General features: G+C 45.9%; 1 protein-coding gene across 1 annotated transcript in view; it reads right to left on the bottom strand.

Annotated features, from left to right (window-relative positions):
- The window catches only part of LOC122543500 (targeting protein for Xklp2-like), a 47,313-nt gene that overhangs the window by 16,644 nt on the left and 9,248 nt on the right, over nt 1–21,421 (bottom strand). Inside the window, exons 2-3 of the mRNA XM_043682256.1 lie at nt 17,836–17,938; nt 10,834–10,890 (exon numbers count right to left, since the gene is read on the bottom strand). Coding sequence (XP_043538191.1) covers nt 10,834–10,890; nt 17,836–17,915 — 137 coding nt within the window. The 5' untranslated portion in view covers nt 17,916–17,938. The remainder of the gene's footprint in view (nt 1–10,833; nt 10,891–17,835; nt 17,939–21,421) is intronic.

The raw sequence follows: 21,421 nt of genomic DNA, 5'->3' as shown, positions 1-21,421 counted from the left end.
ACTTGGCCATTGCCTTGTAGACCTTGGCATTCATGTATCTACTTTAGTGTGGAGGATTTCAGCCTCACCCCTACAGGCACTCTGTTCCAGAGTCCCATGTGGGGGCAAAGTTGTCATCTCCATTTCAGTCCTGGACCTTAAAACCATACCCGATTATAAATCATCCATCAAGGTCCTTCTCAATGCCCTGTTTTATAAACCAGTCCCCTCAGCTTCCAGGAAAAAACACCCATTGGGTCAAATCTCAACTGAATTTCCAGTCCAGGCAATATTCTGGTAAATGTATATTCCTCAAGTATGAGCACAACCCCTAATGTGGATTCCAGAACAACAGGATTCCAGCTATGATCTAAACATTTTAGATTGTTTCTGTATCCTCCCTGCTCTAAACCTCCATGCCTCAACTAATTCGTATAACCACTTCATTCACCTCTTGACAACTTAAGGGATTAGTGCACAAACACACTAAGGTTCCTGTGGTCCTGACCTTGCCTGGGATCCTACACTAAGGTGGTAGGTCAGAATTCAATTCACCTTGTCACTGGATCAGCTTCCAACTGGGAATGGGGCAGGAAACCATGGTAATAGTGAGGAGAGATCAGTTTGAGACTGGTACAGTTGGGAAAAGGAGCAGCTCCATCAAGGCAGGCAGGAACAATCTAGAACAGGCTGACTTGCATTGAAATAATTAGAGGCCTACCAGGGAAGGCAGATGAACTCAGGGCTTGGTTAGGAACATGGGACTGGGATATCATAGCAATTACAGAAACATGGCTCAGGGATGGGCAGGACTGGCAGCTTAATGTTCCAGGATACTAATGCTACAGGAAGGATAGAAAGGGAGGCAAGAGAGGAGGGGGAGTGGTGGTTTTGACAAGGTATTACAGCTGTGCTGAAGGAGGATATTCCTGGAAATACATCCAGGGAAGTTATTTGGGGTGGAACTGAAATACAAAAGGGATGATTGCATTATTGGGATTGTATTATAGACCCCCTAGTCAGCAGGAATTGGAGAAACCAATTTGTAAGGAGATTTCAGATATCTAAGAATAGAGTGGTTATGATAGAGGATTTTAAACTTTCCCAACAGACTGGGACTATCAGTGTTAAAGGTTTAGATGGAGAGGAATTTGTTAAGTGTGTACAAGAATTTTCTGATTCAGTGTGGATGTACCTACTAGAGGAGGTGCAAAACGACCTACTCTTGGGAAATAAGGCAGGGCAGGTGACTGAGGTGTCAGTGGGAGAGCTCTTTGGGGCCAGCGACCATAATTCTATTCGTTCCAAAAATAGCGAAAAAAGGATAGACCAGATCTAAAAGTTGAAGTTCTAGATTGGAGGAAGGCCAATTTTGATGGTATTAGGCAAGAACTTTCAAAAGCTGATTGGGGGCACATGTTTGCAGGTAAAGAGAGGGCTGGAAAATGGGAAGCCTTCAGGAATGACTACAGGAATATACAGACTGTCAAGGTGAAAGGAAATGCTGGTAGGTATTGAGAATGCTCGACTAGAGAAATTGACGATATGGTCAAGAGAAAGCAAACAGCATGTCAGGTAGAGACAGGATAGATCGAGTGGATCTTTAGAAGATTAGGAAGGGAGTAGGAGTAATTAAGAGGGAAATCCGAAGGGCAAAAAGGGGACATGCGATAGCTTTGATAAATAGAATGAAGGAGAATCCAAACAGTTTTTATAAAATGTTAAGAATAAACAAGGGTAACTAGGGGGAGAATAGGCTGCCTTGCTGAGGGGGTCCTGTGAGTGGGACCACTGGAGATACCAGAAGAGAATTGTGCAGTGTTTACTGTGAAGGAGATGGATGAGGAGTATGGGGTAATAGATTAGGACAACCTGAAGTTACATTCAGTTAGTGGTTCTGGATGTCCCAGAAGTGACTAAATCCTCAAAACTGATCAGGTAGATCCTAGAACTCTGGGAAGCAATTGCTGGGCCTCTGGAGATATTTGTATCATAGATAGTCACAGGTGAGGTGCCAGAAGACTAGAGATTGGCAAATCTGGTGCCACTGTTTGAGGGCAGTAAGGACAAGCCAAGAACTATACACTGGTGAGGCTGATGTCAGTGATGGGCACATTGTTGGAGGGAATCATGAGGGAAAGGAGTTCCTTGTATTTGGAAAGGCAATGACCGATTAGGAATAGTCAGCATGGCTCCATGTGGGGAAATCTCGAACTGGAGGCCTGTGACCAGCAGTTCCACAACAATCAGTGCTGGGTTCACTGCTTTGTCATTTATATAAATGATTTGGATTTGAACAGGACAGGTATCATTAGTAAGTTTGAGGATTACACAAAAAATGAAAGGTGTAGTGGACAGTGAAGAAGGTTACCTCAGATTACAACAGGATCTTGATCAGATGGGCCAATGGGCTGAGAAGTGGCAGATGGAGATTAATTTATACAAGTGAGAGGTGCTGCATTTTGGGAAAACAAATCAGAGCAGGTCTTATACACTTCATGGTCAGGTCCTGGGGAATGTTGCTGACCTTAGTGAAGGTTCATAGCTCCTTGAAAGTGGAGTCGCAGGCAGATAGGATAGTGAAGGCAGCATTTGCTATGCTTTCCTTCATTGGTCAGAGTATTGAGTACAGGAGTTGGGAGGTCATGTTGCAGCTGTACAGGACATTGTGCACAATATTCCAACAGTGGCCTAACCAATCTGGTCTCCTTCCTATCAGAAAGATGTTGTGAAACTTGGAAGGGTGCAGAAAAGGATGTTGCCAGGGTTGGAGGATTTGAGCTATAGGGGGAGGCTGAATAGGCTAGGGCTGTTTTCCCGGAGTTGGGAGGTCATGTTGCAGCTGTACAGGACATTGTGCACAATATTCCAACAGTGGCCTAACCAATCTGGTCTCCTTCCCATCAGAAAGATGTGAAACTTGGAAGGGTGCAGAAAAGGATGTTGCCAGGGTTGGAGGATTTGAGCTAAGGGGGAGGCTGAATAGGCTAGGGCTGTTTTCCCTGGAGCAGAGGCTGAGGGGTGACCTTATAGAGGTTTATAAAATCTGAACTTGGATAGGGTAAATAGGCAAGATTTCCTTGGGGTGAGGGGGTGCAGAACTAGAGGCATAGATTAAGGGTGAGAGGGGAAGATATAAAAGAGACCTATGGGGCAATGCTTTCAGAGGACTGTATATGGAATGAGCTGCCAGAGGAAGTGGTGGAGGCTGGTACAATTACAACATTTAAGAGGCATCTGGATGGGTATATGAATAGGAAGGGTTGGCAGGATATGGGCTGGGTGCTGGCAGGTGAGGTTACATTGGATTGGATATCTGGTTGGCATGGACAGGCTGTACTGAAGGGGTCTGTTTCCATGTTGTACATTGGACTCCCATTATCTCAATTCATTCACAGGGTAAGGCATTGCTGGTTGGACACCACTTTGTACCCATCCCTCATTGTCCAGAGGGCAGTGAGGAAGAGTCAGCCATGTTGCTGTGGGCCTGAATTCACATGCAGGCCTGACTAGGCAAGGCCAGCAGTGAATGAGATGGGTCATCCTGACAGTTGTCAGGACATTCATGGTCATCCAAGTCTTAATTTCACTGCTTACTCAACTCAAATCCTACCAATCTGCCACACTAGAATTCAAGCCTGGGTCCCCAGACCAGAGTTCAAGCTCCAGCAATACCACCACTCTCTCCACCCTGACAAAGCCATCGACGACAAAACAGTGAGCGCATACATTCTTAATGAACTGCAGCAGGGGAGGAGGGTGCTTTGGCCAGTGCAAACACTATTGGACCTGAAACCAATCCCTTCTGCCCAGCCCTTGATCCATATCCATCTGCCTCTTTAAAAGCAGCCACTTACTGTCTGCCTCCACCACCCTGGCAATAAAAGCCAGCCCTCCCATCTCCTGACCCTGACCCCCCTCCCACCACCTTAAATCTCATTTCTTCACCCCCCCCCCAGCATAGATATTCTAACAGATTCGGACTATCCAGAGATTCTGCTGAGCAGAGAGACCTGGGAGTGCAGGCCCATTGTACCCTGAAGGTTGCTGCACAGGTGGATAGAGTGGTCAAGGAGGCATATAGTATGCTTGCCTTCAGACAGGGTATTGAGTACAAGAGCTGACAAGTCATGTTAACATTGTACAAGACATTGGTTCAGCTGCATTTAGAATGCAGTGTAAGGTTCTGGTTACCAAAAGTATGTGGACACTTTGGAGGGGGTGCAGGGAAGGTTTAGGAGGATGTTGCCTGGGATGGGGAGTGCTAGCTATGAAAAGGGGTTGATTAGGTTAGGATTGTTTTCATCAGAAAATAGGATGTTTCGTCCCATGTCTAGGTGACATCCTCAGTGCTTGGGAGCCTCCTGTGAAGTGCTTCTATAAATGGCTAGCTGCTATAAATGCCGGAGGAAAGATCACAGCAGCGCTTCACAGGAGGCTCCCAAGCACTGAGGATGGCACCTAGACAGGGGACAAAAAGTCTGCAACACAAATTCCCAGCTCGGCGAGCAGAACCACAACGAGCACCCAAGCTACAAATCTTCAAGCCTAGAAAATAGGACATTGAGAGGGGACCTGATTGTGGCTTACAAAATCAAGGGTATAGACAGGGTGGATAGAGAAGCTTTCCCCCCCCAGGGTGAAGGATTCAACAAGAGGTCACACTTTCAAGGTGAGAGGTGGAAAGTTTAAGGGGGATACACACAGCAAGTACTTCAGAGGGTGGTGGGTGTATGGAATGCATTACCAGAAGCGGTAGAGGCAGGCACAGTAGGTTCATTTAAAATGGGTCTGGACAGATGCATGAGTAGGTGGGGAGTAGAGATACAGATGCTTAGAAATTGGGCGATAGGTTCAGACCTTAGATTTGGATTGGCTCAGGCTTGGAGGGCCAAAGGACCTATTCCTGGGGAGTATGTTTTCTTTGCTCTATCAACACATGTCCATTTTATAAGCTTGACTAAGACTTGCTCAGCAGAAACCAAGCTAAGTTTTGAGCTTCTCCTTGTAGCTCATCCTCCAACCCAGGTAGCATCCCAGTAAGCCTCTTCTGCATCCCCTCCAAATCCTTCCTGAAACATGGAATGGAACACTGTCCTGTGGCCTAACTGGAGATTTACAAAGTTGCAACATGGAATCGTGATTTGTACTCCATTCCCAAAGGCAAGCATGTGCTACCACCCTATCCATATAGGGCCACTTTCAGGGAGTGCAGACTTGAACCAAGATCCCTCTACATCAATGCTGTTCAGAGTCCTGCCATTAACTGCATACTTTCCCTGACATTGGATTGTTAGGGCAGTGGCTAGCACTACTACCTCATGGCACCAGGGACTCTGGTTTGATTCCAGAGTTAGGGAGACTGGAGTTTACACATTGGATAGTGGGAGGAGACCTATGCAGACAGAGGTGGAGGTTTGGGTAATTTAGCATGGCCAATCCACCCTGAGTGTTCAGGGATGCGCAGGTTAGGTGCAAATGTAATGTGTAGGGGAATGGGTTTGGGTGGGATGCACTAGTCTGGGGACTTGATGGACCGAAGGGCCTGTTTCCACACTGTAGGGATTCTATTAAAGAATTCTCTCCAGAACTGCAGCATGCCACATTTAACTGGATTAAACCCCATCTGTTGGTTCCCAGCCACATCTACAACTGGTCTATAGCCTACTCATCCTTCAACAGCCTTGTATACACTATCCACAGCTCTGCTCTTTGTATTGTCAATAAACCTGCAGGCCCACCCACAGGCAGCTCATTTTTTGGGTATTTGGCACCAGGTTATAGTCAAAGCAAACCTGTTGGACAAGCTTGGAGATTTTCACTGGCAGAACTTCACCTGACAAGCAATAGCACTCCAAAAGCTGGTCCTTTCAAATGCAACTTAGACCTTGTCCATCCCAGTCCAACACTGGCATCTTCACTGATAGGACTTTCCCAGAATTTTTAAAGTCAGTGAGCTATATGGCTGGTACTGCAGCCTCAGGTGCCAGGGACCTGGGTTCAATGCTAGCTTTACATGGCTGGGGATGGCATGTTTGCATTGGTTTGGAGAATGTGTTTCTGCTGGGTGCTGCAGGTTTCCCACCAGTCCAAGGTGGAGAAAGTTAGGTAGATTTGCCTCACAAAACAATGTTCTATACATTCCTGGACACAACAGAATAATACAGCACAGAACAGGCCCTTTGGCCCTTGATTGCATCAACCTGTGAACTAATCTAAGCCTCTCCCCTACACTATCCCAACATCCATGTGCTTATCTAAGGACTGTTCAAATCTCCCTAATGTGGCTAAGTTGACTATGCAGGCTAAGCAAGCAGGGCCTTCCACACCCTTACCACTCTGCGTAAAGAACCTGCCTCTGACATCTGTCTTAAATCATCCCTCAATTTGTAGTTATGCCTCCTCATATAAGATGTTATCATCCTACAAAAAAATTGTCCACTATCTAATCCTGACCTTGTAGGTCTCTTAAATCCCCTCTTGGTCTCTTCTCATTGGAGAGAAGGCCAAGTCCCTCAGCCTTCTCAAAAGCTTCCCTCCAGACCAGGCAACATCCTGGTAAATCTCTTTGGCACCTTTTCCAATGCTTCCATATCCTTCCTGTAATGGGGCGACCAGAACTGTACACAATATTCCAAGTGTGACTACACTAGTGTATTGCATAGTTGCAGCATGATATTGCTGTTCCAGAACTCAATCCCTCTACCAATAAAACCTAACACTGCCTTAACAGCACTATCAGCACAGCTAATCCAGCCCAGTGAGAGGGTGGAGTCTGAATCACACTGGGGTGGAAGATTCCCATTTCATTTAAATTCTACAATGTCCCTCCAAAGAGCATTCCCAGACCCATCTTGTCCCTGTAACCCTGCATTTCCCAATTGGCTAATCCACCTTACCTGCACATCTTGGACAGTTGGGGAGGGGGAAAGCCATAGACAGAAGATGCAAACTCCCCAATTTCTTGAGATTGGAATCCAACTGGGGTCCCTGGTGCGGTGAAGCAGTGTTAAGCAGGCTCAGTGGTTAGCACTGTTACCCTAGTGCCAGGGACCCAGGTTCATGCCAGCCTCAGGTAACTGTCTGCATGGGTTTCCTCCTATAGTCCAACGATGTACAGGTTAGGGTAAAGTGGTTGTGCTAAATTTCCCATAGCGTTCAGGGATGTGTAGGTTAGGTACAGTGGTTGGGGGAAAGTGTAGAGTAATGGGGAGCAGGTTTGGGTGAGATATTGAAGGTTGTTGGAGACTTTGGGCTGAAGGGCCTGTTTCCACAGAGGATTCTTGACACTATAACCCCAGCTGCTCTGGGGACACATAGGGGCCTGGGTCAAATCAGATGCAGGGAGTGTTGGTGAGAACTTGGTGAGCAGAAAAGGCCTCCTCCTGAACTGTGGAGATTTGACCAATTCCCAGTCAGTCAGAATTGTGGGTGACCTGGGAGGGATGGCACTGTGGCTCAGTGGTTAGCATGGCAGCCTCAGCACCAGGGACTTGGGCTCTATCCCAGCCTTGGGTGACTGGAGGAGTTTGTACATTGTGTCGGTTTCCTCCCACAGTCCAAAGATGTGCAGGTTAGGGAGACTTGGCTATGCGACATTGCCCATAGTGTTAGGTGCATTACTCAGAGGGGAATGGGTTAATCTCATTCCCAAGTGCTGTCTTTGCCCCAAGAGTGGTGATAGGGGTCATGGCTGTGTTAGCAACTCAATACCTGGGTACACCACATTGTTGGCTATGCCTCCATAACAGGATCTGACAAGCTAGACAAGCCTTTACATAGCTTGGCAGCTAGTTTTGGATTGACCTTTCTCCCCTGAAGATGGGGTGGATTTGTTGCCCTGACTGGTCATCTCCCCGTGCTGCATAACCATGGAGCAAGAACCCTCCATCCTTTCAAGCCGGCTCCACTATTCAACAGGATCACAACTGATCACACTTGATCCTTAACTCTTCATTCCTGTGCATCCCTGAATCTCATACCCCCAGTAATTCCACTATCTTCAGAGGCTTGAAGGGGCTGGCACCTTCATGGATTGGTTCCACTCCAAACAGAACATTACAGCAGAGTACAGGCCCTCTGGCTCAATGTGAAGTGCTGACCAATCTGAAGTCCATCTAAAACTACACTATTCCATTCTCATCCATGTTTATGGAATGACCGTTTAAATGCCCTTGAAGTTGGACTCTATGTTGCAGGCAAGGCTTTCCATGCCCCCTACAAGTAAACAAACTACCTGACATCTGTCCTATCACCCCTCAATTTAAAGCTATGTCACCTCATGCTAGCTATCACTACCCAGTGAGAAGAGCTCTGTCCACCCTATCTAACCCTCTGACCTTATACAGAGAAGTCACCTCTCAACCTTGAACAAAAGCAGCTTCAAGTCCCTCAGCCTTTCCTCATGAGACCTTCCCTCCATACCAGGTAACATCCTAGTCAATCTCCTCTGCACCCTTTCCAATACCACATCCTTCCTATAAATGCAGTGACCAGAACTATGTAATACTCCTACATGCAGCCACAGTTTTATACAGCTGCATCAGGACCTTGTGGCTCTGAAACGCCAGCCTTTTACCAATAAAAGCTGACATGCTGCATGTCTTAACATCCCCTGCCAACCTGGGTGGCAGCTTTCAGGGAATCAATGTGCATGGGATAGGGAGATCTCTGCTCATCTACACAACCAAGAACCTTACTCATCCAGTTGGCAGCTCAGAGTAAAGCCAGCATTGCTACCACCTCATTCTCAGGTGAAGCCCCTTCATTCAGCCAAGGTCAGAATGATCCTAATCTGGTCAACTTCTATTGCAATTCTTCCCTTTGCAGTGGGGCCTTAAACCTGTAGAGTTAATGCGAGCTTTCAGGAAGGCATTACACAACTGCAATAAGATTCTTGTACCCCTGAACCCTGTGGCAAGGCCAACATAAAGGTTCGCTTTTAGTTGGTTAGTGACTGGACATTTCGGAATTGGTAGCAGATATTACAAAGCCAGCAAATGTTACCCATCCTTAACTGGGCTCGAATTGGATGGCCAATAGGGCACTTCAGTGCAATTATTCATCTTTATGTCTGAGGTCATGGATAGTCCAAGCAGGAGAGGCAGAGATCCTTCCCTTAAAGGGCTTGCAATGTGGAGTTCCATTTCATCCCCCATTCTTTGCTGGCACTGATGTATCTGCACTTGGATATGACAGCCTAGTCGTGTTATTGCTAGACCTTCATGGAGACCGCGATGAGCTTTTGGTGTACCTGGATTCGGTTCCATTAGGAACAGTTCCATCTGGAACTGAATCTCATGACTGAATCTGTGGTGAGTCAGCAAAACCTCTGATTGACAATCAGAATCCCTGCAGTGTGAAAACAGGCCCTTCAGCCCAACAAGTCCACACTGACCTTCTGAAGAATAACCCACCCAGACCCATTCCTTACTCTACACTTACCCTGACTCATGCACCTAACCCTGAACACTGGGCAGTTTAGCATGGCCAACTCACCTCACCCACAGAATGGAGTGTTCATAGAACCCCTGTAGTGTGGAAACAGGCCCTTTGGCCCTGCAAGCCAACACTGACCCTCTGAAGAGTAACCCTTCCAAACCAATTATCCCTGATGAATGCATTAACCTACACCCACACCACCACCCCCCCCCCAATGCCATAGGCAATTTAGCATGGCCAAACCTGCACATAGTTGGATTGTGGGAGGAAACCCACACAGACGCCGGTTTGCTAGAGACTGTAGTCAAACCCTTCTACACAGCTAGTAGTGCTAACCACTGAGCCACCATGTCCTTAAGAGAAGGAAGTTGCCTTCTTATGGCCTAGGTTAGATGTTGCTCCAGGCCCCCACTCTGGGCTCAACCACTATTTGCAATTGGGAAGGAGAATAAATGCTGGCACAATACTCCACAATCTGCTCAGGTTATATTCCAAGGAAACTTTGGCAGTTAGCTCAGACATGAATTGACCAGTACACTGTCTAACCAGTCAACCTTTCGTAGAACAATACAGCACAGAACAGGGCCCTCAGCCCTCAATGTTGTGCTGACTTGTGAACTATTCTCAGCTCGTCCCCTGACACTATCCCAAAATCATCCATGTGCTTATCCAAGGATTGTTTAAACCTCCCTAATGTGGCTGAGTTGACTACATTGGCAGGTAGGACATTCCACACCCTTACCACTCTGAGTAAAGAACCTGCCTCTGACATCTGTCTTAAACCTATCACCCCTCAATTTGTAGTTATGTCCCCTCATACATGCTGACACCCTAGGATGAAGTCTTGCAGTCTACCCTACCTAATCCTATCTTGTATGTCTCTATCAAATCCCCTTAGTCTTCTTGACAATGAGACGACCCAAATCTCAGTCTTTCCTCATAAGACATTCCCTCCAGACCAGTCCCTCAATGTTGGCTTCCCCCTTCCATTTGTAATGTCCTGGCAAGTTAGTTAGAGCTAAACAAATATCTTTCAGCTGCACCAGGGACACTTGAAAGCCACTTCTCATTTGTATCAGAGATCGTGTCTTACAACCCTGGTTGAGTGGAATACCAGCTACAGTGATTTAAACCTCTCCCTGGATGGAGCTCAGGTACAACACATGCAGTTGTCCAGTCTCAAAGCTATAGAAGACTAGAAATTCAAGTAGTGACCAGTTCTTCAGAAAAGGAATTTAAGGAGTTGACAGCAATGCATTTTATGTGTTAGTAGACAGGAAATTCAACAATCATTTTTCACCTGGATGTTACTAGTCCCTTGACAAAGGTTCAGGCAGCAAGCATACAATTTCTCCAAGAGCACAGTTTGATTGGAAGTTAGACTAAACGCCAGGCAGTTGGATTGAGACTTACTTCGGCACAGTCCGAGTTACTGGCACAGTCGGCTCTAGTTCAGACCATCTGCTGCTGCTGAAATACAAAATTCAAACATTGTTAGTAGGAACAATCCTGCTCCAGTACCATGAACAGTACAGAACCTAAAACACAAGCGACAGGGCCGTGGTATTCTGGCTGGGCATCAACCAGTCGGAACAATGTAGAATTAATCTCATCGGTGGGGGGGTGGGGTAGAAAACAAGACTTACAATAAGGTCTGGACAGCAAGTTGAACTGAGTTAGTTTTCAGTCTCAGCTTATGGCAAATTCACCAATTGGTAGAATTCCTTGTTAAAGAACAGGTGATTTTCCAGTTGAATCTGGAACAAGGGAAGATTTTCCCACTTTCTAAAGCTATAGTGCAGAAAAGAGGTGAATCTGGTGACTCAAGACTTGCTAACACAAACTTGCTGAAAGCAAAGCTTGACTTTTTTCTTAAAGTACTTGACAGGCTCATGTACAGTAATGACTTGGAACAGTTAAAGTTAAATCAGGCCCAAGTTTAGATCCAGGCTGTCTAGTGGTTACAATATATCCAGGCAAGGACTGCAGATGCTAGAGATTAGAGTCAAGAGTGTGGTGCTGGAAAAGGTCTTGACCTGCTGTGCTTTGCCAGCACCACACCTGACTGGAATTATAACCAATCTGCTCCAATCACTTCGATCAGTCACTTCTCTACAGTATCTGCTGTGTGGAAATGGATTGATGTCAGTGGCAGGTTCCACCATTCCTGGGAACAGAAACAATGTCTAAGAATCCTGACTAAAGAAATCCCTCAGTCTCAAATTCTCCCCTCAGAACTCCCTACTGTGGGGAAACAGGCCCTTCAGCCCAACAAGTCCACTGACCAAGGAGGGACCCACCCAGACCCATTCGTCTACATTTACCCCTGACTAGTGCACCAACCTACACATCCCTGAACACTATGGGGCAATTTAGCACAGCCAATTCACCCTGTGGACTGTGGGAGGAAACCAACACATTGAGTTTGCACAGTCACCCCGAGGCTGGAATCTAACCTGGGTCCCTAGTGCTGTGAGGCAATAGTGCTAACCACAGCCAGCTTGCTGTCCACTATTCAGGAATGGTTCCTGGTTCCAGACTCAGACAGGTGAGGAGGCCTCTACATCAGGAACAGCAGCAGCACAGCAAAGTGAACTTAGGTGCAAACAGTAGCAGAAGCTACTGAACCAGTAGCTGAATTGGCTCAGAGTTGCATCTGGAGACCCCTGGAGGTGATAGGACTAGTGTAGGCCTGAAAGATCAGGAACCCGGTGTAAAGATTGAATAGCATCTGAAGGGAGATGGATTATAAGGTACTTTCATCCTTGTAAGTTTTAGAAATCTTGTTTGCAACAAAATGGACATTTCATTCAATGAGTTCCTGGACCGATGGTACTTGATCAGGTTCAAACTGGCAGCTGAGCTCAGCCCCATGAAATGCTCCTGCTGCACTTTGCAAAACTCTGGGACACTGGTGACTGATGGGGCATGTTTAATGGCAGCTCCAGATTGACTACATGGAGAGCCTGAACTCAATGGAGCAGTGATAGATCGTATCACAGATAGCACGTTTACAGAGTTGGTCACAGCACCACTCAGGGTTACACTGAAATGGAGTTAGTCACCAGGAAGTCTCAAGTGCATCAAGAGTGGGGGGTGCTGGAAAAAGCACAGGTTAGACAGAGCAGAAAGTGTTGACATTTTGGGCTGAAACATTTATTCTCCTGTTCCTCAGATGCTGCTTGACCTGCTGTGCTTTTCCAGCACCCCACACCCTTCAACTGATCTCCAGTCCTCACTTTTGCCTAGACAGGATCTGCTTCCGGCAAATTTTCACTGACTGTTTGGATCAATTCCTGCCTGTGTGTTGATTAATCGGATCCCAAATTTTCCAGCAATTTCTATACCACTGAGACTAGTGTTGCCTATCCTGCTGTGTCAGAGCATGGACAGCAAGATCTCTGCTCATGTGGGGGTAATGCGTTGCAACATCAGACTTCAGATTAGATTACTTAGTGTGGAAACAGGCCCTTCATCCCAACAAGTCCACACCAACCCACCAAAGCAGAACACTTTCTGCTCTGTCTAACCTGTGCTTTTTCCAGCACCCCCCACTCTTGATGCACTTGAGACTTCCTGGTGACTAACTCCATTTCAGTGTAACCCTGAGTGGTGCTGTGACCAACTCTGTAAACGTGCTATCTGTGATACGATCTATCACTGTTCCATTGAGTTCAGGCTCTCCATGTAGTCAATCTGGAACTAGTGTTGCCTATCCTGCTGTGTCAGAGAACATGGACAGCAAGATCTCTGCTCATGTGGGGGTAATGAGTTGCAACATCAGACTTCAGATTAGATTACTTAGTGTGGAAACAGGCCCTTCATCCCAACAAGTCCACACCAACCCACCAAAACACAACCCACCCAGACCCATTCCCCTACATTTACCCCTAACACTCGGGGCAATTTAGCATGGTCAGTTCACAACCTGCACTTTTTTGGACTGTGGGAGGAAACTGGAGGAAATCCACGCAGACATGGGGAGAACATGCAAACTCCAGAGTCACCCAGGATGGGAATTGAACCCAGGTCTCTGGCAGTGAGGTAGCAGTGCTAACCACTGTGCTGCCCATACTTCCTGACACTGCCTGGCTTGCTGTGCTCTTCCTGCCCGTTGACTTTGGATTCCAGCACCTGCAGTTTCTTGCCTCTACCAATGAGATTGTGGCCCAGGGTACATCTCATCATACCCTAGAGATTCACATACCTGTCTGCTAAAAGCATTAATAGCTCCTCAGTCTTAGACTCTTGAAACTCAGCATGCAGACAGTTCCCCAGCAATAAGTGTTCCCTCCTTTGTAAATAGGAGAGGGACATTTCTGACTCATGTCCTGGCTCAATGCACAGATTGCCTTGGTCTTTAATCAGATCACTACCATGGTAAGGCTCAGACATGCACTCAAATCCCACTAAAGTGCAGAATAAGCATGGTTTTGTTCATCAGGTTCACCCATGTCCTGCAAGAACAAAGGGTTGCATATTGGTGACCCCTCAAACTTGAATTTGGAGCTGTTGAGAGTTCTGGGTTATTAGAGTGATTTAATGGTTTCAAAAAGCCTAGAATTATTTGGTTACAAGCTGTGATTCACCATTACTGAAAAACAACTTCATGTTTTAAGCCAAGATGGAGATTGACAACTTTTGAAGTGATTACTACAAGTGTAGTACAGTGACAGAGTGCCACAGCATAGAGACAGGGGCTGTGGCCCAACCTGGTCCATGCCAACGATGTCCAAGCACTCCCCCCATATCCTTCACTCTCCATGTATTTGTCCAAATGCCTTTTAAGTGTTAGTGTACCCACCTCCACCACTTCTGCTGGCAGCTCATCCCATGTGTACCCCTGCTAAAACAGTTCCTCCTCTAGTTCCCTTATTCTTCCCCCTCACCTTAAACTGGAGCCCTCTAGTCCTCAACACCCCAACCCTGAGAAAGACTGAATGCTTGCCTTATCATCTACACCTTGATGGACTGGACTGCCTGCTGAAGGATGTTCTGAGTGGTCTGGCCTAGTCCATAATGCTAGACAGTTCTGTCACTTCCATAGCACTAGACCCTCCTGCTGATTCCATTGGCTTCAGCTAATCTGACCTCATTACTGAGGGGAAAGCCATTTGTCAAGTCTAGACCTGAACCCTTATCAGTGCAAACAGCCTAGTGTGGGGTAGGACTTGTTCCCTTTGAAAGCAGTTTCAATACTCCTTGGTGATATTAAATTTAACTCCATTTTCAAGGGTGAAATATTTGCCTGCTTCCTTTTAACCCCCAGATGACCAACTCATTCCCATTGCTGGAAGTTCCTGGTGAAATCCCAACTTTTCACAGCTGCCCAAGCCTTTAGAGACAGAAACCATCAAACACAGCACTGTTTTGAATTGAAAAGTTCTCCTCAAAGCCAATCACCAGCTTGACTTGGCAATAGTCAGATGTCCAGCACAGAAACAAGCATTTTGGTCCTACATGCCCATGCCAACCAGATATCTGAAACCAATCTGGTTACATTAGGATTCAAATCCCTGTGAGAAAGTAGGCCCTTCAACCCAACAAATCCACACTGACCCTCAAAAGAGTAATCCATCCAGACCCATTCCCCCTACTTCACAATTACCCCTGACTAATACACCTAACCCAGACATCCCTGAATACTGGGTAGTTTCATACAGCCAATTCACACTAACCTGCATGTCTTTGGATTGTGGAAGAAACCACAGCACCTGGAGGAAACCCACAAACATGGGCATGAGTTTGCACAGTCTCCCCAAGGCTGGAATCAAACCCATCTCCCTGGCACTGTGGCAGTGCTAATCACTGAGTCACCATGCCACCCAAATCCAGCCCTTGGCCCATAATCCCTGTAAACTCTTCCTATTCACATACCCATCCAGATGCTTTAAAGGCTATAAAAACGTACCAGCATCCCCAGCTTCCTCTGGCAGCTCATTCCATACATGGACCTCCCTTTGAGGAAAAAGTCATCTGTTAGTTCTTGCCCCTCTCACCCTAAACCTACACCCTCTAGTTTTGGACTCCAGGGAAGAGACTTGCCTATTTATCCTATCCATGCCCCTTGATTTTATAAACCTCTATAAAGGTCAGCCCTCAGCCTCCAACTCTCCAGGGAAATCAGCCCCAGCCTGTTCAGCCTCTCCCTGGTGCTAAAACCCTCCAACCCTGGCAACAGCCTTGTCAATCTTTACTGAACCATCAGGTTTCACAATGGAGTGAATTTTGAACCCCCCGTCCAGCATTGTAGGAGTCTCCATGTGTAGACGACACATGTAAAGACTAGCTCCCCACCACTCTCCAGTGGAAAGAATGCTCAGAGCTCAACAAATCCCATGAAGTATGGGATAGAAAAGCATGCACTTCTCATTCTCATCCCATCTCTTGGCAAGCATGATGCAGGAAGTACTTCCCAAATCAGATTCTCTCAAAATTCATCATTTTAATCATGAGACCCTCCAGTTGCATCATCAACTACCCATCGTTTCCATGGAAATCCATTCTGTTCCGGCTGAGATCTAGTGTCCATCCTCTAACTGCTATCATGGAGCAGTCATCACTTCTGGAAACACTGCTCCAGCGATGCCCACCGTTCTGCTGGAATTCCCTGGAGTCAGTGATCCATCCCACTTCAAGGATTGGACACTCTGGAGGCAGGAAGCATGTTTCTGCTGATGGGAGAGTCCCAAAACAAGGGGCACAGTTTAAAAATAAAGGGGTAGGCCATTTATAACAGATGAGGAGAAACTTCTTCACCCAGAGAGTGGTGGCTGTGTGGAATGCTCTGCCCCAGAGGGCAGTGGAGGCCCAGTCTATGGATTTGTTTAAGAAGGAGTTGGATAGAGCTCTCAAGGATAGTGGAATCAAGGGTTATGGAGATAAGGCAGGAACAGGATACTGATTAAGGATGATTAGCCATGATTATAATGAATGGTGGTGCAGGCTCGAAGGGCAGAATGGTCTACTCTGGCACCTACTGTCTACTTTGGGAATAAAAAAGTAGAATTTGAGTTAATGGAAGACAACCAACCATTGGTTGGAAGGCCATTCCTCTTGCCCCATTTGATTTGATGCACTCATTCACTGGAACAGTGCACCTGGCTCCCCCATGTGCACCAGACCAGCCAGGCGAGGTCAGCACAGTTCCCATCCTGAAGGGGTTAGAATCTGACACTTGCCACCTTAAGGCCCTCTGAAATAGGCCCAGCAATCCAGCCAGAAATCAAACCTGATAGGGAAGGTTTTGAAGAGGATTTTAAATGGGTGGCAAACAATGACTATGGTATAAGCTCAGATTGGAGGAGATCACCCACTTACACCAGAGGGGGAAGAATACCCAAGCACTGAACCTGCAGAATTCTTTATCTCAGGGTTGTAGGGCTGTCCAAGATGCTTCAGGATACATACTCAAGGCTTCAGTCAGGAAATCTCGGCTTACATGGGAAGAGACAGGAGAGAGGGGCAAGGATGATCAAGTGGCAGACTAGACTCCGACCAGATACAAAAGTCAAGCAGAGGCCATTCAGCTCATCACGTCTGCCAAGGAGCCAATGGCCTACTGTCTTATGAAGATTTATCCAGAAGGCCACAACCACCAGATGCCAATATTCACTTAATAGATCAGGCAAGCAAGTTTTGATAAAGACATCTGAAAGTACTTGATAAGCAGCCTTGGGAAAGGTTGATGGGCAGAGAGATCTGAGAGTGCAGGCCCATTGTACCCTGAATGTTGCTGCACAGGTGGATAGAGTGGTCAAGGCAGCATATGGTATGTTTGCCTTCATTGGATGGGGGTATTGAGTATAAGAGCTGGCAAGTCATGTTAAAATTGTACAAGACATTGGTTCGGCCACATTTAGAATACTGTGTACAGTTCTGGTCGCCACATTAGCAAAAGGATGTGGATGATTTGGAGAGGTGCAGAGAAGGTTTACGAGGATGTTGTCTGGGATGGAAGGTGCTTGCTATGAAGAGAGGTTGAGTAGGTTAGGTTCATTTTCACTAAAAAAAAAAGGAGATTGAGGGGGGGACCTGATTGAGGTTTACAAATTCATGAAGGGTATAGACAGGGTGGATAGAGACAAGCTTTCTTCCCCAGGGTGAAGGATTCAATAACGAGAGGTCACACTCAAGGTGAGAGGTGGAAAGTTTAAGGGGGATACACACAGCAAGTACTTCAGTGTGGTGGGAATCTGGAATGTATTGCCAGAGGTGGTAGAGGCAGGCACAGTAGATTCATTCAAAGTGAATCTGGACAGATGCACAAGTCAGTGAGGAACAGAGGGATACAGATGCTTAGGAATTGGGTTTAGACAGTAGATTTGGATCAGGTCAGGCTTGGAGAGCTGAAGGGCCTGCTCCTGGGCTGGAAAGTTTGTTTTTGTTCTTTGACAAAAGAACTTTGGTACTTACATCAATAGTTGGGTGGGTGTGTCAGCAATGACACTGGGCTGATCAGCTGACTGGGAAGTGTCAGAAGATGTGGTCTCCATTAAATCAGTTGACTCATCCAATTCTGTAAAACAAGGAGAGCGTGTGGGGGAAGGTAAAGAGATCAGAACCAGTGATGGTGACTCAATAGTTAGCAACAGCACACACCTTAAAAGCAATAGAAATTAATCTGCTTCATGTGTCTGTATCGAGCCAGAGAGCTTCCTGCCAGATAACGACATTCATGGTGTGCACTGAGGGGTTAAAACTCTACTGAAATCTGGCATCAGAGGCTGGCAGGTAACTGTGCCACAAGCTTAGGTTAGTCATTTTCTAACCTGAGATTCTAACAGCACTCCTTCACATTCAAGAGGTTGCTATCACTACATCCACTCATACCCTGGTATTACCATTACTAGAAACAGGAACTAGACTAGCTATGACAAGGGGTAAACCCTCCAATTTAAAGACAGGAAAACAAGATTCGCCCTGTGCAGAAATCAAGTGGCCAGGAAGTATTTAAATTAAAAATTAACTTTATTTCTTCAAATGAGAATTAGCCACTATTTAGAATTTTTCTCTAACCTGGTCTTCTATAATACTAGTCTGATAGAACTCCCAATTAAAGTTTACAGAACACTTCTCAAAACCAGACAGCTGTAGGTTCCTGTCTTCAGGTTTTCCCATGTTTTCTCCTTGTTAGGAATGTGTAACAGGTTACTGATCGAAAAGAGACTTCAATATTTTCAAGCAGTCTTACATGCTAGGACATGGCAGATCTCAACTGTTCAATTTTCCCCTCACCTTATAATCCAATGCTCTGGAGTGTAATTGGCTTTTAAGATTCCCAATTACTCAATTCAAATCTTCGTCTGATATGTTTTGGGTATAATTTAAACTCAATGGCCAAATTAGAATTTGGTCTCCACCAATGAAATGGAGTGGTTTGACCTGGTGTTACATTGCTACCATTTGAGTACACTTGGGTGCTGCTTTCTAACTCTGGAAAGGTATACCCACATCTTTGTAATATTGTGGTGACAGGAGCAGGTCAAATGCTACAAAGCAACTCAAGTCACCAACTCCCCAAAGCTCTGTCCACCTACAGAGGCCAGTGTGAGGAGATTGGCCCTTGGATCCGGTTTGATTGACAGCCCTGTCTGCCTTGATGCTTCAGTTTTTTTGGGATTGAAACAGCTGCCCCTCTTCAGATATGTAAATGTTTCAAGTTTCCTGTAGCAGCAAGTTCCATAGGCTGACCTGTTTTGGGGGGAAGAATTGCCCCTGCAGTGTTATCCCACATCTGGCCTCTGACAGGCAGGTCCAGAACTGTCAGGAGCAGTGTTTTTATTTCTACCCTTCATGCAGATTGAGATTTCAGTTTTCTACAGGGCAATAAATTACAGGCGAGTGCTCACCACTGAAGTGTCATCTTGTATAGCAGTCTTACCCACCCAGGAATTATTCTGTTAAACCCTCATCGCACTTCCATTATAGAGTGACCAACCTTCCTTGGATAAAGAGACTAAAACCACATGATACTCCAGGTCGGCTCTCACCCTGCTCCTGCACTCCAATCCTCACGATAGTATTTGCTGCCTACATCTGGTAGAGCGCATGCTTACCCTCAACGGAGGGTGAAAGCAGACATCTAGATCTTCAATTTCTCCATCAGAAATTTCCTCCTATTTGCAATAAAACTGGGTTAACTCATTTATTCACTTCATACTTAATGATACATTTACCCACTCAAACTGCCCAAAGTGGAATCTGCATCCTTCTGACAAGATAGTTAGCTCCAACATTCAAGCTCAGCTCTATTGAAGACAAAACAGCCCACTGGATGAAATACTAGTGAAACACCCTTGAAGGCTCACCACAGATTCAACTGGCATTCTTTCCCTGTCACTGGGTCACAGTCCTGACAGGTTCCTCTGTTACGGACTGCAGTAGCTCAAGGCATTTCAGCCTTTGAAGAGAGGGGCTGGGAACAGTTTGACATTGCCAGATAGACCTATCATTCCATTTCGTGTTCTCTCATGGAAGTGTGGTGAACCATGAAGCACACTGGGGAAAATCCAACAGATTCCATGTTCTGGAGGGAAAATACACCAGCTTTCACTGGTCTGGCCTACACGTAACTCCAGACCCATAGCAACATGCTTGAAGTGACCCAACAAAGCAGTCTTGGCAAAATGTTAGTCTACTATAAGCAGGACATTGATATTATCAAGCAACGTCAACATGACTTATGAGGAGACTGGACTATTTTGAATTGTTAACCAATCAGGATAGAAACAGGAAACAGTCGATATGATATTGGTTTGCATATGTTTGGAAACATGCATTCTCCTGCATTAATGCTGAAGAAACTTGTGTTGGAGCGAGAGAGACAGTATTAGTAAGAGGGGATGGGCTAAGCTAATACAATGAACTTGATAAAGGAAGCATACAGGCCAACATCCTCAAAATAGCACAATGCTACAAGAACCCAGACAGCATCCAAAATTTACAGCATCTCAGACTGGTGAGGGGAACAAGGGGAGTGAATTTACTCGAGCCAGGTTTGTGGATGACAATAAGTGGTGGGGGGGGGAAGAGAACATGTGCAGGTCTATTCAAGGCAGAACCTTACATGCCAGTGCATGGCCCCATAGTTATCCAAACCTCATGTATTTCTCCCCCCCCCACCAACTGTTTCAAACATAACACCTACATCCACCACTTCCTGAAATGAAATTTCACACAAGCAAAGAAAAATTGCCTGTCTTTAAAAATCTCTCACCTTAAAACTGCCCGCGCTCGCCTTAAAGTCACCCACTAGAAAAAAGACATCTGCCATTCATTATCCTTGACTTCATAAAAGGTCACCCCTCAACCTCCTACATGCTAGTCAAGCAAGTTCCAACCTATCCAACCTCTAACACAGGTCTTCTACTCAAACATCCTAGTAAATCTTCTGAACCCTCTCCAACATAATAGACTTCCTATAAAAAGATGACCAAGGACTGCACTGTATTCCCAAAGAGGAATCACTAACCTCCCATATAACCTCAATGTGACTGAACTCATACTCAAGAGTGAGCAGAGGCAAACATGCTCAACCACCCCATCTCCATGGGGAAAAAGGAGACAAATTACAACCCCTAGGTATCTGTTCTCCAACAGTCCATGGCCCCCCTTTAAATTAAGGAAGGTCCCACCCTGGTTTGTACCAAAGAATGCAATACCTCATGATGCAAAGTAAACACTATCTGCCACATCTCATCCCATTGAGTAATTGGGCAAGATCTTCTATCTTCCTTCCTGTCTACTCCACCACTAGTTTGGAGTCATTTAGAAGCTCACTAGCCATACCTTCTGCATTCTCAGACAATGAGATTTTTACAAATCACTAACAGACCTAGCCACTGATCTCTGTAGAACACCACAGGTAGCAGGGCTTTGCAATAAGGGGCTCAAGGCTAATGTAGGTTTGGAATAAAAGATCAGTTATTACTCCTTTGAATGAAGAGTTTCGACATCTGCATATTAGTCTTTCAAAACACTGAAGTTAATGCTAGATAAG

The sequence above is a fragment of the Chiloscyllium plagiosum genome, chromosome 44, assembly GCF_004010195.1.
Source record: "Chiloscyllium plagiosum isolate BGI_BamShark_2017 chromosome 44, ASM401019v2, whole genome shotgun sequence".
In the NCBI taxonomy this organism is placed as follows: Eukaryota; Metazoa; Chordata; class Chondrichthyes; order Orectolobiformes; family Hemiscylliidae; genus Chiloscyllium; species Chiloscyllium plagiosum.
Note: the sequence above shows the minus strand (reverse complement) of the source record. Positions and strands in the feature narration are given on the sequence as shown.